This window comes from Peromyscus leucopus, chromosome 3 (genome assembly GCF_004664715.2).
Source record: "Peromyscus leucopus breed LL Stock chromosome 3, UCI_PerLeu_2.1, whole genome shotgun sequence".
In the NCBI taxonomy this organism is placed as follows: domain Eukaryota; kingdom Metazoa; phylum Chordata; class Mammalia; order Rodentia; family Cricetidae; genus Peromyscus; species Peromyscus leucopus.
In genome coordinates this window covers 57587244-57610226 of record NC_051065.1, presented here as the reverse complement: position 1 = coordinate 57610226, position 22983 = coordinate 57587244, and the positions used below count along the sequence as shown (strand labels likewise).

At 42.0% G+C, this 22983-nt stretch overlaps 2 protein-coding genes across 7 annotated transcripts in view; one reads left to right on the top strand and one right to left on the bottom strand.

Moving 5' to 3' along the window:
* Tmem209 (transmembrane protein 209) overlaps window positions 1-10991 on the bottom strand; it is a 34732-nt gene extending 23741 nt beyond the window's left edge. The window contains exons 1-6 of one of the 2 annotated variants that reach the window (XM_028866178.2): window positions 10912-10991; window positions 9930-10066; window positions 9713-9771; window positions 7990-8121; window positions 6210-6451; window positions 3630-3831 (exon numbers count right to left, since the gene is read on the bottom strand). In XM_028866178.2, coding sequence (XP_028722011.1) covers window positions 3630-3831; window positions 6210-6451; window positions 7990-8121; window positions 9713-9771; window positions 9930-10066; window positions 10912-10914 — 775 coding nt within the window. In that variant the 5' untranslated portion in view covers window positions 10915-10991. Of the gene's footprint in view, window positions 1-3629; window positions 3832-6209; window positions 6452-7989; window positions 8122-9712; window positions 9772-9929; window positions 10067-10748; window positions 10832-10911 lie in introns of those variants that run through there. The other variant, XM_028866177.2, reaches the window with a different exon arrangement.
* Window positions 343-22633, top strand: Ssmem1 (serine rich single-pass membrane protein 1). Of its 5 annotated transcripts, XM_037203683.1 has the most exons (4): window positions 343-817; window positions 1808-2016; window positions 19455-19509; window positions 21792-22633. In XM_037203683.1, exons 3-4 carry the CDS (start codon window positions 19455-19457, stop codon window positions 22286-22288), a joined length of 552 nt encoding a protein of 183 aa, XP_037059578.1. In that variant the 5' UTR covers window positions 343-817; window positions 1808-2016; the 3' UTR covers window positions 22289-22633. The 5 variants fall into 5 exon arrangements, with proteins under 5 accessions (XP_037059578.1, XP_037059576.1, XP_037059577.1 ...); XM_037203681.1 differs by lacking the exons at window positions 343-817; window positions 1808-2016 and adding an exon at window positions 11009-11155; XM_037203682.1 differs by lacking the exons at window positions 343-817; window positions 1808-2016 and adding an exon at window positions 11009-11176.
* The last annotated feature ends 350 nt before the right edge of the window (window positions 22634-22983 follow it).

Below are 22983 nucleotides of genomic sequence, written 5' to 3'. Positions count from 1 at the left end.
GGAATTTAGTCTCCAAGAATTTCAGATAATTGAACTGTTAGATCAACTTTGAAAAAGTGGGTTTAACATCACTGAGGTAGCCAGGTAGTGGTGGTGGTGCACACCTTTAATCCCAGCACTCGGAGGCAGAGCCAGGCGGATCTCTGAGTTTGAGGCCAGCCTGGTCTACAGAGCGAGATCCAGGACAGGCTCCAAAGCTACACAGAGAAACCCTGTCTTGAAACAAACAAACAAACAAACAAACAAACAAACAACAACAACAACAAAATCAAGCATATTTGAGAGAAGCTAGAAACTAAAAACAACCTCTCTGAGAGATAAACAAGGTTGTTCTTTATAGAAGAATGCCAGATGACTCAATGTGGAAGGAACCCATGAGGAAGTCTCCATTTGCAACCATCTTTGCATTGATCCATTTCAGCAAGCTCTTTGGTGGGTCACTGCAGGAAGGGTGGCCGGGAGCAAGAAACCAAAGGAAAACTACTGTGAAGGAACCTGCCTCCAACCATCGTGACCAAGTGACGCAATTCTCTATCAGCGGAGACAGTGTGCCACACACCTTCTAATCTAATACACAGAGACAAGCCACTAAGCTGGGTTCCTACCAGAAAACATTTGAAGTTAACGCTTACAAAACAACTGGACAAAACCTAATTTTCACAACAGCCTGATGTCTTTAAAAATATGTCATAAAGATACACACACACACACACACACACACACACACACACACACACACACACCTAGATTAAAGAAGGCAAAAGAAATAATGCGACTGAATGGAGCAGCCTGCATCAGTAAAAGAAAAGAGTAAAAAGTAAGTTCTTTTTTTTTTGGGGGGGGGGAGGTCATCACTGGGTCAACAGTATTAATGTGTCTGAGTTAGAGAGGTATAAAAGTAAGAAATGAATTTTGAAGTTATAGAGGAAATGTCCTGTTCTCAAGAGACACGTGGAATACTAAGGGATAAAGTGTCACAGTCTACAATTTGTTTTAAGTGACTCAGCGAAACCTCTTAGGCATGATGAGGAAGAGAGGCTATGAATGTGTGAATGTCTGCCTCGCTTCTCACTCCTGGAAAACTGAGTTGGGAATATGGAACTGGAATTATCTATATAGACTATTTGTTAGTTGTATGTTATAAGAACCTAAAATACGATACCTAAGTAACAATAGCATGCCCAGTACTAAGATATTAACTTTTTTTTTTTTTTTTGGTATTTTGAGACAGGGTTTCTGTGTATCCCTGGTTGTCCTGGAACTCACTCTGTAGACCAGGCTGGCCTTGAACTCACAGAGATCCTCCTGCCTCTGCCTCCCAAGCGCTGGGATTAAAGGCATGCGCCACCACCGCCCTGCCAGATATTAACTTCTAAATACCATTCTCCTCTAAAAGAACCCAGTCTTATGAAAAGCAGAGAGACTCCAGGGCCAGCCAGGGAGAGTCCAGAATGGATCTCTATTATTGTGTGGTTTTAGACAGTGAGGGGGTAGAGAAGACAGGCAAAATCAGGAAAGACAGGGTACAGATGGATAAGACAATGTTTAAAGAAAGACATCAGGGGCTGGAGAGATGGCTCAGAGGTTAAGAACACTGGCTGTTCTTCCAGAGGTCCTGAGTTCAATTCCTAGCACCCATATGGTGGCTCACAACCACCTCCAATGAGATCTGGCTCCCTCTTTGGGCCTGGAGGGATACATACAAACAGAGCACTGTATACATAATAAAAAATAAATAAATCTAAAAAAAAAAAAAGAAGAAAGACATCAATACAGAAGTCTTTTCTTTTTTCTTTTTTTGAGACAGGATCTTACTCTGTAGCCCTACCAACTGTCTTGGACTCACTAAGTAGACCAGACTGGCCTGTAACTCACAGAGATCCACATGCCTCTACCACTGGAGAGGTGAAATTAAAGGAGTGCCATCACATCCAGCCAAAAATAAATCTTAAAGAAGAAAAAAAAAAAGTCAAGTCATTATGGGCTATTGATGTCAGCCAGTCCTAGGGAGCCGAGGTAAGTGGATCCCTGGGGCAGCTGGCAAGCCAGCGTAACTTAACTGCCAAGTTTCGGGCCAATGATAGATCCCATGTCGAAAACCAAAGTGAACAGCACCCAAGGAAGGGCTATCTGAGACTGACCATATGTACACACACGAATCCCCATACACAAATGCACGGGGGAAAACATATGTGGGATGATACAATTAGAAAGTCCCATACACGCAGGCCTAGCACTCAGGAGACTGAGTCAGGAACACTGTAAGTTTGAAGATTGCCTAGACGACATAATGAATTCCAAGCCAGCCTGCATGACTGTCTCAAAAACACAAAGACATAAAAATCCCCATAAGAACACAGCAATAATTTTGAAAAGAATTTTAAACCAATGTTAAAAGCAGCATTAACATTTGTAACAGGATATTTACATAGCCTGAGAGCAAGGAGGTTTGCAAAAATTTTGTATTAATTTATGCCGACTATTTAAATTACCTAAAGCCTAAGAACACAGAATAGTTAAAAGTATAGACATACACAAAGACACACCAGGCAAAGAGCTAGAGAGCAGAATTTAGAGTGCATGTTCTTTTCAATGTGTCAGAACCATTTATACAAAAGTGACCAGAGAGCCTCCAAGCAAGTCTAAGATTAAAAAGCCTTCCCTACACAGAGAAAGAAGAGAAACCTCAACATTAATAGATATGGATCAGAATCTCTAACCGCAGCACAATTAACTTAGGAAGAAATAAAGATAACTAGGTCTTGTCTGGCTTGACAGTGAAAAGCAATAGCAATAACACTTACAAACATCGATAACAATACTTCTAAATGGGAGAGAAAAAAGAAATGAAAAATATCTGAAATCATAAAAGATATGTATCAATTGTTCTTTGTGCTACTCTATAATTTTCAGTACACTTCAAATAGCTCAAAATTTCAAAAAAGAAGAAAGTAACAAGATAATATTGATTTGTTTCTTTGACATTTGTGGCACTTGCAGGCAGAATTAAATTAAAACCCCTAGAGAGATTTCAAGCGACACAAAGAACCATGCTCCAATAACTTGGCTTCTTCACCATGGCCACGCTTTCGCACCTAATGTGCTTTCTGTGGAAGTTCCTGGGGGGAAATCATTACTCAGTTCAATAACCTAATTTGGTTTCAAATAATTGACTTTGTAATAATCAAATCCACCTTAAACAGATTAAGACTTGCTAACACTGTTTCCCTAGGTAAACTATAGGCTTTAAGGGATTATTAAGAGACGAATTTTAAAATGTTACTAAAAAACAAACAACAACAAAAACCCAGTAGCATTTTTGGGAGCAATATTTCTCCGTCTCCCCACCCTTTTACCTCTGCCATGCACATCAGTCTTCCAGAAAGACTAGTAGAGAACTATCATTTGAATAAGCTTTGCTACACACTGCTTGAAAACACACACAGCCACAACTTTGGAAATTCTAGCTGTGTGAAGGGCTTTTAAACTGACCACAGAGAAAGATTCACGATTGCTGAGGTCAACTATGTTTTACCTCCTAAGTCTAACAGCTACTGCGCTATCAGTTTAAGGACTGTTGTCAAGTGACAACAAAAACCACGCGTATCAGATGTAAACAAACGAGTTACCCAGCTTAACTCGGTGCTGCTTCTCCTCCTCACTCCTAAGGAAAGTGTCCAGAGTCCGCAGGTCTGTCATGTAGTCTTCTTTGTCAGTAGGTGAGTTATAGACCGTGGGGGAGGAACGGTAGCGGGACCTCACCCCACCGCTCTCCACTGGGCCCACAGTGGTGGGGTATGGAGAAGAAGGGGACAGACTAAAGCTTGCCAACTGTGCAAAAGAAAAGAATGGGGTTTACTTCCAATTGAAATGCAAACATTCATTTTTGATTTTTATAAGTAATACGTGCAAGCAATTGCTGAAATGCTGGCACACAAAAGGAGGAGGCAAGAGGGCTGAGTTCAAGACCAGCCTCTGCTCCATGGGCAATTTGAGGCCAGCCTGGCTGCATGAGGCTCTATCTAAACAACAACAGTTTAAAAAAACACAACACAACACCACAGAGGCCAGGAAGACGGCTTAGCAGGTAAAGGTGCTTGCCACCCAAAGACACAAGCCTGACAACCTGAGTCTGAGTCACACTAATAAAATACAAATTATCTTGAGTAACTTTTCAGTCTTGAAATGTATTAGAGAAAACTGTGGCTGCATATAATCCCAGTATTTGGGAGATGAAGGCATCAGGCTCAAGGTTCATCATCCTCAGCTACACTATGAGTCTGATGCTAGCTTGCGCTACATGAAACTGCCTATATCTCAAAAAAGAAGAGAAAAAGAAAAAGCTACACTACAGCCTGCAATCCCAACTAGGCTGGGATGGATGGCTGAGACAGGAGGATCCTAAGTACAAGGCCTGACTGGGAAACACATGGACACTACATAAAATAAATTTTTAAAAATTATTTTTCATTCTGTTCTATGCATTTACATTTCTTTGAGTTTTTGGCTGTTATGAACATCACTGTACATAAATCCTTGCCTGAATTTTTGATAACTTTAAAAATTAATTTTGATTACATTTACTCACGGGGGGGGGGGGGGGGGGGGGGGTTGTGTGTGTGCCTGCAACGCTAGTGTGTGTGCCATAGGGCGGGTGGTGTGCCTGTGAGAGGACAGACAGCCCTTTGGAGTTGCTTCTCTCCTCCTACCACACGAGGCCTGGATCAGACTCCCGTCCTCAGGCTGGGGGCAGACTCCTCTACCTCTGGGCCCGCTTGCCAGTCCTTCTGCTCCTTTAGGGCCCACTCCTCAGACTGAAATGATCTGGCAGGGCAGAGCACCCTTCATGCACTCACTTACATCCATTCAATAAAAGTGTTACTGTAAGTCATGTCCCTGTCAGGAAAGGACAGGGGGTCTGGTATATGTCCTTGGTATATGTTCATCAATATTACTAATTTAAAATGTTCGTTTCATGTAGAAAAATTTCTCTTTTCATCAGATTTGAAAAACAAGAACTTTACTCACTGAGCCATCTCCCTGGCCTAGAAACTTTCCAGGCCAGCCTGGCCTACAGAGTGAGTTCCAGGACAGCCAGGGCTACACAGAGAAACCCTGACTCAAACAAAAAATCCATTTTCAGGAGGGCAAAGAATATAATAAAATATATTCTATAAATTTTTTAAACAAAAAGAAAAAAACCTATTATTTTCTTAAAAAAAAAAAAATCTGGAGCTGGAGTGGATTAAGAGCACCGACTGCTCTTCCAGAGAACCCAGATTCAATTCCCATCACCCACATGGCAGCTCACAACTGTCTGTGACTCCAGTTCCAGGGGATCCAACATGCTCACACAGACATACGTGCACATAAGATAAAAATAAACAAATAATCCATACTAGCCTGTGGGTTATGAATTATAACCGCACATTTCTCATAGCATTTAACTTCTACAAAATTTAAGAATTCTACTCCCTAACACTGGATAACTAGTAGCATGGAATTTCACTTTACAACAGTGTTATGGACCAGGCTGAGACAGGCCGCTGCTTTCTTCTAGACCATCTTCTTCTTACCAGTCGCTAGAGATGCTAGCCCAACATGATAGTCAGAGCTTCTGATAGACTGCTTCTCTTTTGATCCTTTCTTGCAGCCTTACGCCTTACAGAATTTAAATCTCAACCTACAACTTTTGCTAGTAATACCCTAATATTTAGAACAGCACTGACATTACTAGGGAATTTAAAGATTTCTACCTGCTACACAGCAAGCGTCCATACTCCAGAACCAAACCACATTAAGAGGATCAGGCATGAAACAAAGTGTTAAAATTCTACAAGAGAAAGCGAAGCTTTCACACACACACACACACACACACACACACACACACACACACACACACAAAACCTTTAAAAGGGAAAACATGCATAAAAGAAACCAAAGTTTCAAATTATTTCAAGACTTGAAACTAGCTGGTGACGGTCATGTTTTGTCATCTTCAAGAGTGCTCATGTTCGGATGTTGTTTAAAGAACTTCGGCTGAGTGACAGGACACTTGGTTTCTGTTCCTGGCTCTCACTGGGTGATTCAGACAACCACTGCTCCTCAGTTTCCTCACCAACCAAATGCAGAGTTTGACTCACTGGGTGATGTGAATGCAACTCCCAAGTCTGAAATAGCACTACTGGCCGAACAAGACGAGTCATTACCTTATTATAACCACTGAGAGGAGAGTAGGTCACAGCAGGGCTATAGGAACCACTGCCACCTGACGACAGACCTTGCAGTTGAGGGCTGTACCCAGTCATGCAGCTGGCGGCAAACTTGGGACTGGGGCTGGGGGACCGAGACGGGCTATAACTCAGTACACTCTGACCCTGGATTGAAGGGGAAGGTGGCGAGGGAGGGACTTGAGTGGCTGCCAGATCCCGGGGAGGTGTAGTCTGCACGACTAGAAGGAAGAGAACATAAATCACACACACAATAGATGCTTAAATGAAAACACAAAGTTAAAAATTAGGGCTTGCTACCATAAAGATACATGCTCAGCTATGTTCATAGCAGCACTATTTGTAATAGCCAGAACTTGGAAACAACCTAGATGCCTGTCAACGGAAGAATGGATGGAAAAAATGTGGTACATATACACAACGGAGTACTACTCAGCAGAGAAAAACAATGAAAGCATGAAATTTGCAGGCAAATGGATGGAACTAGAAAAAATCATCCTGAGTGAGGTAACCCAAACCCAGAAAGACAGTCATGGTATGTACTCACTCATAAGTGGATTCTAGATATAAAATAAAGAACAATCAGACCACAACCCATAGAACCATAGAGGCTATATATATAGCATGGAGGTCCCTAGGACGACTGTGGCATATAATAAATTTCAGTTTTACTCAATTATTGAAAAAAAAAAGAGCCAAATGAATGGAAACACATGAACTATGAACCAAAGGTTGAGGGGCCCCCAGCTGGATCAGGCCCTCTGAATAGGTGAGACAGTTGATTGGCCTGATCAGTTTGGGAGGCAACTAGGCAGTGGGACTAAGTCCTGTGCTCATTGCATGAGTTGGCTGTTTGAAACCTGGAGCTTATGCAGGGACACTTGGCTCAGTCTGGGAGGAAGGGACTGGACCTGCCTGGACTGAGTCTACCATGTTGATCGCAGTCCTCGGGGGAGGACTTGTCCTGGAGGAAGTGGGAATGGGGGGTAGCCGGGGGGTAAGGGGAGGGTGTGGGAGGGGGGAGAATAGGGGAACCCATGGCTGATATGTAGAACTGAATGGTATTGTAAAATAAAATATATATATATAAAAAAAAAATTAGGGCTTGCTATGTAATTCAGGCTAGCCTTGACCTTAAGCTCTTCCCAACTCAGTCTCTAGAGTATAAATACAATTATGAAAACAGATTCGCCAGGCAGTGGTGGTTCACGCCTTTAATCCCAGCACTTGGGAGGCAGAGGCAGGTGGATCTCTGTGAGTTCGAGGCCAGCCTGGTCTACAAAGCGAGTTCCAGGAAAGGGGCAAAGCTACACAGAAAAACCCTGTCTCGAAAAAAACCAAAAAAAAAAAAAAAAAGAAAACAGATTTAAGGGCTGGTTGTGGTGGCACACACTTTAATCCCAACAGTTGGGAGGCAGAGGCAGGTGGATCTCTGAATTTGAGGCCAGGCCAGCTTGGACTGCCACGGCTACGTAGAGACATCAAAAGAAAGTAACAGAAGGGTCTGGCTAGTAAATTACATGAAGCATTATTATAGAAACACAACTAGTCAGTCGTTTACCACTTCCACAATGTTCAAAACAGTATAACACAGTTCCACGAAGCTGTCTGATATTCCACTCAATTCATACAAATAGCAAAGAGAAGCACATGACCATTTTCTATAGATTGGCTCAATGGAACCGATGGCCTTCTAGCTAGGGTCTATGAAAAGGAAAGCCAAGGAGGAGGAGCACTGCCTCCCCCCCTCGGCACTCACCGGCCGTTTTCAGCCCCACCAGCGCTTGCTGCCCGGGGCTAACCACCAGACTTGTCGGTGCTACCGTATACTTGAAGTATCTCCAAAAATCAAACAAGGCATTAAGACTGAAGAGAGACGCCAGGGCAAGTTCTGGAAGAAAACAACAACTATTATTAAAAGTATTCTTTTTATTTACTTGTGGGGTGGGGGTGGGGGTGATGTGGAGGTCAGAGGACAACTTGGGGTTCTTTTCTTTCACCCTATTGGTTCTGGAGAACCAAACTCAGGTCATAATGCCTGGTGAAAGGGGCTTTACCCAGTAAGTCACCTCCACAGCTCCCATTTGTTTGTTGATTTTTCAAGACAGGCTTTCTCTGCGTAGCTCAGGCTGTCTTGGAACTCACTTTGTAGACCAGGCAGGCCTGGAGCTCAAAGATCCACCTGCCTCTGTTTCCCAAGTGTTGAGATTAAAGTCGTGCGCCACCACTGCCTGGCCCAATGTATTATTGTAAAAAGCAGGAAGTTCTTGGTTCCATTTGCAGCAACTTAACATCGAAAATTAACAAGTCAGTCTCTTTCCTCACAAAAGACACCACTTGACTGAAGTCTAGTAGGTGCAGAGCATTTGCCAGTGAGTTTTAAACTAATTACTAATTCTTATAAACCGATACAATAGGTATTTGGACATTCATTTTAATAGTCAAGTGAGTTTTAGGAGTCCCAGCTAGTTAGAGAGCCATGAATCCCTTCCTTTCCCATCTGCCACACCCACTCTGATAGATTAAAAAAATTAAAGTTATTTTATGTGTATGAGTGTCTTGCCTGTCTGTATGTATGTGCATCATGTGCCTACCTGGTATAGACAGAGGGTGTTGGATCCCCCTGAACTGGAGTTGTGAGTCACCATGTGGGTACCAGGAACAAAACCTGGTCCTCTGCAAAAGCAATATGTGCTCTTAACCTCCCAAGTCATCTCTCTATTCCTCCATGACAGATTTCTTTCTTGTTTGTTTGTTTTTCTGAGACAGGGTTTCATTGTGTAGCTCTGGCTATCCAGGAACTGACTCTGTAGACCAGGCTGGCCTTTGACTTACATAGATCCACCTGCCTCTTCCTCCCAAATGCTAGGATTAAAGGTGTGTGCCACCACCGGCTCTCAACAATAGATTTCAATTTTCATAGACTACAGATGTATTTTAACATCTCTAGGACTCTTTATGTCCTAACGATTAATCTGGTCTGGCCTTGAAGGTGAAGAGGCGAAGAGGGTATTTCAGGAACGACACAGGTAAATCTTATCACCCACGTGCTTTATTTTCCTTCTTATGACTCCTAACTACCTAACTTTGTATTGTTTATTAGCTTGGTTTATTTGTTTAGAGACAAGGTCTCATGTACCAGGCTGGCCTCCAACTTCTGATTATTCTTCCATTTCACAAGTACTGGGATTAGATGTTCACTGCCATTCCTGGCATCTTCTTTTTTTTTTGAGACAGGGTTCTGCTATTTATCTCAGGCTGGCCTCAAACTTGAATAATCCTCCTGACTCAGCCTCCTACTAGAATGTTCTTCCCATAAAAGTGTTTTCCTAGTCTCTTCTCTGTGGTTTTCATTGTTTTTGGAAACAGAGTAGGTAACTCATTATTTGTCTGAATGAAAGAGTGAATCTAAACCAAATTAAACTTATAAGCAAGTTTTCATTTCTAGTAAATCTAAATTCCAGTGAAATTTAATTACTTACCAATATACCAGAGGGGCCAGTATGTCACATTATAATATGTACTAATTAACTTTCCAGTCCTGAAAAGATTAGAAATGCTTTTCAGTTATTTAAAATATATATATATCCCCAAAACTCCATCCCAAACAAACCAAACACTGAAAACCAAAAGAAATATGAAAAGCCATAGATGCAGCAGCCAACGTTTGAAGTTTCGCTCTCGGGCTGATGAACTTACATTTCAGTGTATATCATTCCAGCCATGGAGACATTCAGGAGCCCCCAGGCTAAAACCACTTTCCTAGTTTCTGCTTCTTTCCTCATCTTGATGGTTCTGTCAATCAGAGAAGCACTGGGGCCTACTTCTCCTTGCATCTATTCAAAGGCAAAACAAAACAGCCTGGAATTAATCAGAAGAAATCAAAAGTGTTTGCTGTAAAGTAACAACCCCACAGACTTTTCCTCTTCCTTGACACTCCTTCCCAACCCCCAACCCCCACTTTAATATAAGTATATGAAAAGGGAATCCTAAAATGATACTTTCTTTGGTACCACGGAGAAATCAACAGAGAGCTGGCCGGTTATTTCAGAGAAGCTAATGGTTGCAATAAATGATAATGTCTTGTTTCATAATGTAATGGTTTGCTATTACGTCTGCCAAGAATTCACGGTTTGTCTGGGACTCGAGTATGTTACTAGGTCTCGATGAAGAGACACAAGATACAAACTTTTGTCATTACTGTGACACACTCTAACCCTGACCTCGGAGTGATACAGATCCGAGATCTCCTTTTGGTGACAAAATTCTAAGGCTTTTCTGATGAGGTGGGCGGGTACTATCATGTGAAGGGTCAGGAGAGTCGGGAACACGTGCATTCAGTTTTGGCACACTGGGAGTGTATCTCCTTTGTCTTGCTAGGCTCAGCTCCGCAATCACTGACACTGGCAGCTCCTGGGAGTCGTTTTCTACAGAGCAGACTACTATCCTTCCCGCCATGCAGCCCCGCGCCAAAACTCCCGTCGGGGACCTTCCCTCCCTGGCCACCTCTGTACAAACTTTAGTCATCCTTCTGTGTCTTTCTTCCCTTCCACTAAAGTGGCAGGACTTCCGGCCACATCCTCCCCTGGCTGAACCCCAGGCACAACTTCAGCCGTGGAACTCTGGGGGACCGCGTGGACTCCACGTCCAGGAAGCACAAAGACAAACCCCCCAAACGCACCATATTCTTCAGCCGGAAGCCGCGAACTCGCGCCACTCCCTACTGCACATGCGCGAAGCCAAGCCTACGGCGGCGGCGGGCTAGGAAGACTACAGTTACCGGAAAGACTGAGCTCTCTCTTCTCGCGAGAAGGAGGGGGTTGGGCAGAGAGACCAGGGCAGCGATCGTTGCCAGGGCAACGCCCTCGGATTTGTGGCTCCTACTCAGCTACTGGGAGAAAACTGAGCTGCAAAATTCAGACCAGGTTCTGAGCCCTTAGTAAAAAGTAATGACTGTAACAAGCTGAATTTTGAATATTGTCAATTGTAGACTTATTTAGGACCCTTATGCGCTCACATTTGTAAACAGGTTTTATTTAGCCGGATGGCTAATTGTAAGATACAAGCATGTCTGATGTGTCCAGACACAATCAGTAATGACAAAGAAGTTTTCCAGCTTTGAAATGTTTTTTTTTCCCCAGTTGGTCTGACCCAGTGTAAATTCTCAAATATCCACATAATGAGGATGCAGTAGTAGGAAGAAAAACTAGAAAGTTCTAGTGAAGTTAGCTGTTTTGAGGTTTAAAACAAAACAAAACAAAACAAAAACTACCTTTGCCCTGAATGTTCTTTGAAAGAACTGAGAAAAGGTTCGCCAGGGAGGTGAGTGGGTTTTACTTAGTAGTTAGTGCAAGCTCCGACAATGTGTGGAATATGGGGGGGAAAGAAGCTCCCTGGTTATTGCTCCAAAGGACTATGTCTGAATCCTACCTGTGAAGTGGAAACAGGGAGACCGGGGGAGGGATGGCCAGTACAGCCTGGGCTCTGGAAAAGCTTTCTTGGGAGCAGCAACACGGGCCCAAGTTGGAGGACTAATGGCCAGTGTGCCCGGGGCCTGGGGACTCATTCCTACGGAAAAGTGTGCCAGCCATGCATGGTGGTACATGCCTTTAATCCTGGTACTCAGGGGTCAGAGGCATGCAGATCGCTAGGGTTTGAAGGCCAGCCAGGGCTACATAATGAGACTGCCTCAGAAAACGTAAATAAATGTCAAGATTAAACAGAAAAACAAAATGAAGTTTCATTGTGGTATTGCATATGAAAACTTGCAGGTTATTGTATGCTCTTAAAGAGCTAATGGGTTTTTTAGTGAGATTCTTATCATGTCTATATTGTCTTAGTATAATGTTGTTTGGATCTTGATATAGATTAAGAGGTGAACTAACTTGAAAACTGTTCAAAGAGAGGGTTCAATTCAGTGCACAGTCAAATCAGAATGCCAGATTCTCATCTCTCCACATTTAAGTCTATCTAAAAAGAAACTGTATAACTTTGATATTCCTAACGGGGGTCTCTTTCCTCTTTTTAATGTAACAAGCTATTGTGCATTTATTCAAGGCTTACACAACACTTCTCAGATTAAAGTTGATAGATAGTTGCCATTATGTATACCCCAAAACATGAAGTGCCTCCTCCATGGAAAAACAAAATTAGAGACCATACTTTAAAAGAGTAGACTTTGTTCCCGCACACCGTTTGGGGAGATGTCAGGAGGGCTGGATTCTTCGAGCCTGGTGTTGCTGGCTTGCAGATGGCCTCATTTAGGCTCTCTTGTGGCCTTTTTGCCTATGTTGGTGAGGCCTTGGTGCCCTTTCCTCTCCTAGAGACTGCCAGCTAGGGCTCTACCCTTGTGACCTGATTAAGCCTCCATTAATGTCTGTAGAATCTTTTTGAAGTTACATTTATTTATTGTGTATATATGCCTATATGTGGGTGCACAAATGTCACAGTGAACACAGGGAGGTCAGAATACAGCTTGAGGGAGTCAGTAGTCTCCTTTCACCATGTGGGTCTCAGGGGATTGAACTCCAGTCAAAAGTCTTGGCTTCAAATGCCTTTACCCACTGAGCCATCTCATTTCACGTCTATACTACCTCTGTTCTGCCTTATCTCCAAATACAAGATAGCGCTGAAGACGTCAACATTCAAGTTTTAGGGAACACACAATGCAGCCTGTAATACATGAGAATTGTGTGTGTTAATTTACAATGGTATGGTACACGTTAAAAAAAAAAAGGTAGAGTCTGATTAAAAAAAAACCAATACCTTAAATACTTAAATGGATGAAAACAGACATTATGTAAGTTTGGAAGTTTCTAGGCAGAAGAAAGTACACTGAGAAATTCAGGAAATTGCCATCCATACACGATTGAAGATGTCATCTAGATAAACGTGCCCATCTAATCCAAGGATATTTATCAGTTCTTGCAACAGTTGCTTAGGTGTATGTCATAATAGGTTGCCAGGGAAGTTGTCATAGGCCATGGAGGGAAATCGTTCCCAGTCACCTTTAGCCCTTTGAGCATGTTTTATTTTCTAAGCCAGAAGCTATCATGGGAGACCTTTTGTCTTTATTCTGGGGGGTGGACCCCCCTCCCAGGCCCCTCAGTTTTACCATTCCGAGTCAGGATGCTGAGTGCCGGAAAGATGACTCTTGTGGGACAATAGGAAGTTTCCTGCTTTGGTATTTCATCATCATACTGATCCTCATGTTTTTCTCTCGGGCTTCCGTCTGGGTAGGGAATCCTTTTCACTTTAAATCATATCTTTATAAGGTTTTTCGTCAACTACATTGTCTGTACTTTGATGAAAGTTACTTTTTCTTTAAGGTTTTTGCTTTGCTTAAAAATGATGCAATTTAGCCAAGCGGTGGTGGCACACACCTTTAATCCCAGCACCGGGAGGCAGAGCCAGGCGGATCTCTGTGAGTTCGAGGCCAGCCCAAGCTATAGAGTGAGTTCTAAGAAAGATGCAAAGCTACACAGAGAAACCCTGTCTTGAAAAACAAAACAAAATGATGCAATTTCATGCCAGAGAATCTAAAGATATTGAAAAGAAAAAAGAACATTAAAAGTGTTCTTCTCCTTTTCCGTAGAGATAAATACTGATAAATTTGTGGAGAACTTCCTTCTAGGTTACTTTTTTCCCTTCCTTTTTCTCAGTGTATCTCTCTATCTTTGCTCTTTCATAGTCAAACTTATATTTTATGTATTTTCATATCCTGACTTTTGAACTTAATGTTTTATAAGTACTTCCCCATGTTATAGTCATGCAACAGCACCTTTCATTGTCACTTTTCTGTCTTGTGGCTGCACTATAAAAATTCTGCAGTCGAAGCTGAGCAGTGGCGGCGCACACCTTTAATCCCAGCACTTGGGAGGCAGAGCCAGGCAGATCTCTGTGAGTTTGAGGGTAGCCTGGTCTACAGAGCGAGATCTAGGACAGGCACCAAAACTGCACTGAGAAACCCTGTCTCCAAAAACCCAAAACCAAACCAAACAAAAAAAAAATTCTGCAGTTGAAAATTTAGGTAGTTTACATTTTGTCCATATGCCATGTAATACTGAGATAAATCTCTCTACTGATTAATGACTTCCAAATCCCTCTTATAGCCATATAATTCTATTATCAAAGATATAAATGTTTGTCATGTTGATAGGACACATGTAGGATTTGGGGAGTGGTTAGAATGAAGTAATATGTTTTATGCATAGAATAAGATACAGAATTAAACTAAACAGAGCCAAAGTCAGCACTGTTAATCACAGATTTGCAAAAGAAAATGCTAGAAGTGTAGGAATGGTATAGTCCACTTTATCAAGGTTGTGGCCCTCAACATATTATGAGCAACCAACCTCTTATAAATTGCTGACACAGAATCTTTTCTGGCCATTAATAATGGACTGGTGATTAATCAAGTTACCATCATTTAGCATTACAGCCAGAGCTCACCGCTGGCAGTGGTCAGCTAGATTGAGTGAACATTAGTTCTGGATGGAGAAGAGAAGGTTTGTTATTTCGGTGCCAGGTAGATTCCATTATAATAATAAAAAACTCTTCCCCCTACTACCTCCTGGCCAAGAAGTTTTATCTGAAGTCTAAATGCTTCTTAAGGTAAATACTTTGCCAGAAGGAGAATCAGAACTGTGATAGCTTATATGTGTTTAGACTCCCTAGCTAAGTATATTGAATTTGGCCTGGCCAGAAAAGCTACTTTAGAAAATTAACAAAAAATTGGAATTGATCACTGGCAATTTCATCATGAAGACCATTTAAGAGGTCTCAGCTATTCTTTTGTTCTCTTGCTTACATCAGCAATTTAGAGTCATAGCGCTATGCTTCAAGCACTGAAGGGGACATGTGGTCCAGCCTTCTGTCTGTAGGCGAGTGAAATACTTTTATTTTTTGGTTGATAAAGCCCAAGGAATTTAAGTGACTTGTCCAATGTCACACAAGTGGCCAGTGACAGAGGGAGAATGGATCCAGATTTCCTGCCATATTATCTATTTACTTCAAAGCGTAGTTTGAAATGTTGAATTAAATCTACTTAGTGCTGATTAAAACCTTAATTATCTCTGAGGTTTCATCTTTCACCTTGTGCCCTTGTGGCAGCTACAGTTGGTTGGCCTGCTGCTTCTGAAAGGTCCCAGATTTGAAATCTGAGAACTGTAGGAGAGCTAGTCAAGGAGGATAGAATTTCCTCCTTTGAGCGTGCCCATGGTCTCTGTGAAACCATGGGCCTCTATCTCCAAACCTTAAAGCAGTGGTAAAGAAGGACAGACATGTAGAAATTATCCTCCAAAAAGCAACATGCCGGTCACCTCCATTTGCCGATTTTAAAAAGATGTGTCTTCCCTTTTGTTTCCAGCTAAGAGATACCCTTGCTTGTTTAGATTTCCTAAGATTGCGAGTGCTGGTTTTATTTTTCTAGACGATATTAATCTGAACCCCCTCTCTTTGCATATGTAGAAACTGAGCTTAGAAGGTGTTGCGTGGCGATGAGATGGCAGAGCTGCTGCGTGGCAGAAGTTGGAGTGCATGGGGTTGGGGATTTAGCTCAGTATTAGACGCTTGCCTAGCAAGTGCGAGGCCCTGGGTTCGGTCCTCAGCTCTGGAAAAAAAAAAAAAAAAGGAGTGCAGCCCACACTGTCTGTCCTGCCCGCAGAGTAACCACTGTCACTGCTGTCCCTCGTTAAGTCATACACGGGGACAGTTAACGAAATGCTTGTGGTAACCACAACTCATACGATTCCACTTAGTTTAATGCAAAAATCTCTCTTTTGATTTTGTGGTTATATTTTGATTTGACATCCAATGTGGAAGCTCTCCATGGAAATGATTTTATAAAACTAATAAGTGCTTTTAAACACCTTTTCCCTCAACTACGAAGGTGCACACTACAGAACACACGATTATTGGAATGTAGACAAAATGTAACAGACACTACTCTAGATTATGTAGACATCACCAACTACTATTAACATCTAGGTTCATAGACATCCATTCTTTTAATAACTCTCTATATACATGTTAAATTTAAATATGCACAGAGTCCTAATACATTTTTTAAAAATTATCTTTAAAAAGGACTTCAGTCTCAAGATATTCAGAGAATGGCTACTATAACAAGAAAAAAAAAAAAAAAAAAAAAAAAAAAAAGACAAGGAAATACCCTATTAGAGATCCAGAGAAAGCAATGAGCCAGGATCTTGGATTTTGCTGCTAGAACTATCAAAATATGTGCCAGGTGTGGTGGCATGCACCTGTAATGGCAGCACTTAGGAGGTGGAGGCAGGCGGATCCGGAGGTTCAAGGTCATTTTTGGCTTCATGGTTAGTTCCAGGCCAGCTGGGCTATCTGAGGACCTGTCTTAAAAAAAACTAAAAATTTAAAATGAACTAAATTAAAACATTCTGGCAGAGCACTTTTCAACCTAAATAAGTTTGACTATTTTTATTGTATTTCCTAATTGTAGACAATTTGAAAAAAAAAAAAGAAAGAAAACAAAATCACTATTTTAACCAATTAAAGCCTGCCTTTACTTCATACACATTTCTATTTATTATTTATTTATTTGTTATTAAGGAATTTGTTTGTTTGTTTGTTTGTTTGTTTGTTTAGACAGGGTTCTCTATGTAGTTTTGGTGCCTGTCCTGGATCTTGCTCTGTAGACCAAGCTGGCCTCGAACTCACAGAGATCCACCTGGTTCTGCCTCCCTAGTGCTGGGATTAAAGGCGTGTGCCACCTAGCAATTAAGGAATCTTTTATTCATTTTACATACCAACCACATCCCCCTTTCTTCTCTCCTCCAGTCCCTCCAGCCTTCCCCCACAACCCACCCCTGATTCCCTCCTCCAACAAGGTATGGCCTCCCATAGGGAGTCAGAAGAGCCTGGTCCATTCAGTAGAGGCAGGTCCAAGCCCCTCCCTCCTCAAGGCTGTGCAAGGTGTCCCATGATAGATAGTAGGCTCTAAAAAGCCAGTTCATGCACCAAGGATGGATTCTGATCCTATCATACATGTTTCTTACATACGTATGTCCCTTGAAGTTGTTAGCTATCTTGTGGTCATGTTGTTACATAGCAACTTGCATCTTGATTTTAGCCTGATAGTCAAATATTTTCTCACACGATGACATACTTACTTAAGATATTTACAACTGAGGTTGGGGATTTAGCCCAGTGGTAGAGCGCTTGCCTAGCAAGCACAAGGCCCTGGGTTCGATCCTCAGCTCAAAAAAAAAAAAAAAAAGATATTTACAACTGTATCTTACATGGTCACACCATAATTCAGTTAACTATTACCTACTTTTGAATTTAAGTTCTGTGTTACCCTATATATTATATTTATGCCATATATAATATATGTATATATATAACCACAATGAGTATTTCTTTTATTTTTATTTATTTATTTATTTATTTATTTATTTATTTATTTATTTTGTTTTTGTTTTTTTTTCCAGAGCTGAGGACTGAATCCAGGGCCTTGAGCTTGCTAGGCAAGCGCTCTACAACTGAGCTAAATCCCCAGCCCCTATTTTTATTTTTTTAAGACAGGGTTTCTGTGTGTAGCCCTGGCTGTCCTGGAACTTGCTCTATAGACCAGGCTGGCCTCAAACTCAGAGATCCCCCTGCCTCCCAAATGCTGGGATTAAAGGCATGCGCCAACTCTGCCCAGCCATAATGATTATTTCTATGTACAAAGCTTTCAGTGTATGTGGGTTGTTTTTTTTTTTTTTTTAATTTTGTTGTTGTCTTGCTGTCTGTTGGGGGAAATAACCTCTTGGTAACAGATTCCCTGAGAAAGACTGTCAAGTGTGTTCATGTGCCAGGTATACTGGCACTCCTGTGATCCCAGAATTCAGGAGGCAGAAGCAGAAGAGTCCCATAGTCAGTTTTTGCTACATAGTGAGACCTTGTCTCAGAAAAAAGGACAGTGAGTTTTTTAAGTCATTCCTGATATTGTTGCTTTCTACATGTTAGGGTGACATAGAACTTACAATTCAAAAGTAGATAATGGCTAATTAAATTATGGTGTGATCATGTAATATACAGTTGTAGGTCAGGCTGTGGTGGCATACGCTTTTAATCCCAGCACTTGGGAGGCAGAGGCAGGTGGATCTCTGTGAGTTCGAGGCCAGCCTGGGCTACAGAGTGAGTTCCAGGACAGGCAGGACTACATAGAGAAACCCTGTCTCCCTGTCTCCAAAAAAAAAAAAAAAAAAGATACATTTGTAAATAGCTTTTGGTAAAATAATTTTCAGCCTCAGAAAATGGGGTGCTAATGCTAATGTAGAGATTGGGGCAAAGGTATTTAGAGTTGGAACTGTGCAAAGAAATTTAGCGTTCCTGGTTGCCATGCTCACAGAGAGCATATTATGGTGGCTTATTGGAGGAAAGTTGAAAAACAGTCAAACTTTGTATGGTGACATGGTGACACTGGGACTCAGTATGTAGTGTAGCCCAAGTGAGCCTTGAACTCAAAGTTGTCCAGTTTCAGCCTCCAGAGCAGTGAGATTACAAGAGTACACCACCACGAAGGTCTTTTAATTAATTAATTAATTAATTAATTAATTAATCCATTTTTGAAGCAGGGTCTCATTATAAAGTCCTACCTGACCTGTAACTCACTCTGTAGACCAGGCTGGCCTTGAACTCACAGAGATCTGCCTGGCTCTGCCTCCCCAATGCTGGGATTAAAGGCATGCACCACTGCTGCCCGGCTGATTTTTTTTTTTTAATCGACTTTTATTTTATAAAATTTGTTTGTCTGTTTGAGGGTGTTAGCTCCCCTGGAACTGAAGCCACAGACAATTTTAAGGTGCCATGTGGGTGCTAGGAATTGAACCCAGGTCCTCTGGAGAAACAGCCAGTGCTCTTAACTGCTGAGCCATCTCTCCAGCCCTCTCCCTAGTCTGTTTTTAAATGAAACTTCTCTGTAATATAGAAAACTTTATCATCCCATGAGTATTATTTTGTCTATAGTCTTTGCTCACTTTCGCCTGGTTAAAACATTTTGGTGGGTTCTGCTATCAAAGCTTGTTCTTCTGAACTGGCAGTGGAGGTAGGTTCACCGTTACAGGAACTCAAGATGTGCTTATTTAACAGGGTTGACTGTTTAAAGTTAGAACTTAGAAAAGAGCCTTGAGCAATGGTGCTGACCATGCAGATGTTAATGCAAATGCAACCGACTGAGTTCCTCTTCCTGTGTTCCTGAAACAGATGTCCGAGAGCAAAAGGGAGGAAGATCGCAGGAGGAACGCGTCAGTAAGTAAAGGTGAGAGTCCCGAGTCCGAGTCCGCATACTTGGTATCAGAGGAGAGAAACCTGTTGCTGAGTGTGGAGGGGGCAGAGCAGAAGGGAAAAGCAGAGAAAGCCTCTAAGGCCTCACCACACCAGCAAAGGCCACTGGATGAACCCTGTGCTTCCCTCCTTCCAAATGCAGAGACAGCTCAGATGGCCCAGCAGAGCCACCATCAAGGACAAATTACTGGCAGATAGAGCTCACTTTGTTGCCATGTCTCAGGGCTTGCATTCACAAAGCTTTGTGAATAGACAGATTTGTGTGTCTATAATATCTATAAAAATGTATCGACAGGAAAGATTTCTATTCCACAATTTATAAAGAACAAAGTGCACAGTACTTGTGTTAAGTGCTCTAGAGACTACTGATTTCACACACAGTGCTCTTTTTAACTTTGGCCAGACCCTTGCCTCCTGGGTCATGTCATAGTTATAAACTACCAATTGAACATAATGTTAGCATAAATGTTATTGTCCTCAGAGTTAAGGAATGAAATGGAGTCGAGACATAGATGTATGTTGGAACTCAGCTTAGCTGTCCCATATGGCCTCTTTGTTGAAGTGACTTCATCATAGCTTCAGAATACTGGAAGAATATTTCTTTTTTGTTGGTTTTTTATTTTTTATTTTATTTTTTTGAAGAATATTTCTTAATTTTGGGTTGCTATTCACAATATAGGTGGCAGCCATGACGATCTAATCAGAAACACACATACTCCATCATTTTCTTAGCCCTGGGCAATCAGTGAAACTATACACTAAGGCCTGATCTTTTTGCTAGTTTCCAGGTAAATGCTCACTCCAATGATGGTTTTGAGCTGGCACAACATTGTCACAGAACAGAATTGGAGACAGATGTACAATTATAGCACATCCTCAAATAGTACTTCCCACATCCAGATAAACAGCTTTGAGAGCACAGAGCATAATAAACTATAGTAAGATAATTAGGAAATTATGGGCATTAAGTAATTATCACCTTTTTGGTAGATTGATTTAATTGTACATTTGTGTAATTTGTTTAGTAATGACGGCTTAACCATCTCACAAAATTTCCAAAAATGTATTAGATTTTGAGCTGGTATGAGCCACCATCGGCATACAAAAGAACATGAAGAGAAGAGAGGACTTCTTGCTGTCACATCACTCTCATACACATATTGGAACCTTTGAGACTTCAAGACAAAGGGGGCGAGGTCCTGCTCTGGGAACTTCCTTCTCTGGAAACCTTCCCATTTGATAACATAGTCAGGGGTTACAAAAGTTCAGAAGAGATTTCAAGAACCCGTGTGACTCCTCCAGACTTTGTGGGATGGCGTTCAGTGCTAGCAATGGAGTCATTTTGCTGACATTGGCCAGTGATTGAGAGAGGCAGTGGTTTGACCGTTAGTGACCCTACACATGTGGCCGGCCGGCTTTCTTGGGTGATGGGGAGTTGTTAGTCAAGGCCCTATCATTTTGAAAAGTGCCATTTTGAAAAGTTCTAGCAGTTTCCTGAAACCACAGTAATCAACAATCAAGCTACATACAGTAACTTCCTTCCCTAGATTCCTGCCACTGCCCCCACTGAAGACCCTGATAATGGCTGGCCATAAGAGATTTATTTATTTATTTATTTAGATAGGGTCTTATTATGTATTATCTGACCTGGAACTCAACTTTGTAGACTAGGCTGGCCTGAACTTACAGAGCTCCATCTGCCTGGGAATCTGCCTCCCCAGGGCTGGAATTAAAGACATGTACCACCACATCTGACTGAAGGACCTAACATTCTTTAACTGATTACTCACTGGTTATGTCAAACAAGGACCAACTGCGAGCCAAAACCAAAACTCTGAAACCTCCATCTCTGTCCCAGGCTCGGCCCTGTAACTATGCCAGTGTGTAAGCAGAAGGTTAGGTGCTGGTCCTACAGACCTCCACCCTCTGTGGACCCCCAACGATGTGGGGGTCCTCTGTGGACCCCCAAAGATGTGCTCTTCAACATTCTTCCCTTGTCTGCCTGTCCTTCTCACGGACCTTTGTTTGTTTTGTTTTTCGAGACAGGATTTCTCTGTGTAGTTTGGTGTCTGTCCTGGAACTCACTCTGTAGACCAGGCTGGCCTCGAACTCACAGAGATCCCTTTGCCTCTGTCTCCCGAGTGCTGGGATTAAAGGCATCCACCACCACCGCCGACCGACTTCACTGACCTTTTTATAGCATACTATTATTAATGACTATTATTGCCTAACTTATCGATCTGTTTTGTTGGTTAGAAAGCAAAGAAACTTCCCATAAGCGACAAAATAAAGACGGATCCTGGGACTCATCACAAGTAATGAAGAAGCCAAAGCAGAACCAACTTTCTGTGGTAACTGACTCCGAAGTGGCTTTGGTCAGTGCCTACCTTGAACAAAGACGAGGTAGGCGCCATTCCCAGTTCCACCGCGTGAATCAGATCCAGCAAGACAGTGATACCACCGAGTGTGACAGTGAGGAATCCAATTCTGGAGTGTCCTCATGGAAGGAGAGCGAAAGTGAACACCATCCATTGCCCGCCACCATCAAGAGGAGAAAGTCAGTGTCGAGGCCAAGGGATCTGGAAAATTATCAAATCAGAGAAAGGCCTTGCCTCCACTGCAAAGCCATGAGAACCAATGAATGGCTGACCCGTCACTTCCCACCAAGTGCTTCAGTAATGTCTCCCATGAAGGGAGAGATTCAAGAGGAGGATTTGACACCTGGCATCAACACAAAATTAAGTAAATTTTGAATCTTGGCATCCTTGCCTTACTTGAAGTCAAAAGAAGGAGATGAATAAAACATGAAAACCAGAGTTGTAGGTGAGGAGACGTTTACAATAAAGCCTCTTTGCTTACAACGAAAGTATAATTGGAACCCAAGAGGTCAGATTTCAGGCAAATTCATTGTTCAAAACAAGGGCAGAGAATTTGTCCATGCCACCACAGGAACACGGAAGACTTGTATCTTCCATGATCTTTTTTTTAAGTCAAAAGAGCCTCGGGCAGATAGTCCATACCCCGGGTGTATGTGTTTTGTTTATGTCAATGATACAAATACAAAAGCTTTTTGAAAATATATTTATGTTGAGAAACCATTGAAATCTATTCATATGTTTTGCTTATCTGACTGACTAAACAAATGAGGTGACTATGTGAATCAGGTGATTTTTGTAATAGCTGAAGTGACTCTCCTAGAGCTGTATTGATTGCTATATTGAGTTCACTAAGGGCTGTCGTGAAAAGGAGTTTAAGGGCCTGGAATATGACCTTACTTCTAGAACACATCAGGGAGAAGGGAAGTGTGACTCAGAAGGCAGCTAGGCTGTGACTTGTCCTCCATTGTTGTCCCAAGACCATGGCAAGTGCTAAACGTTTTTTTCTGACACTCGTTAAGGAGAAAATTTTTATTTGATACTATTACAGTAGAGATTGATAAAGGAGCTAC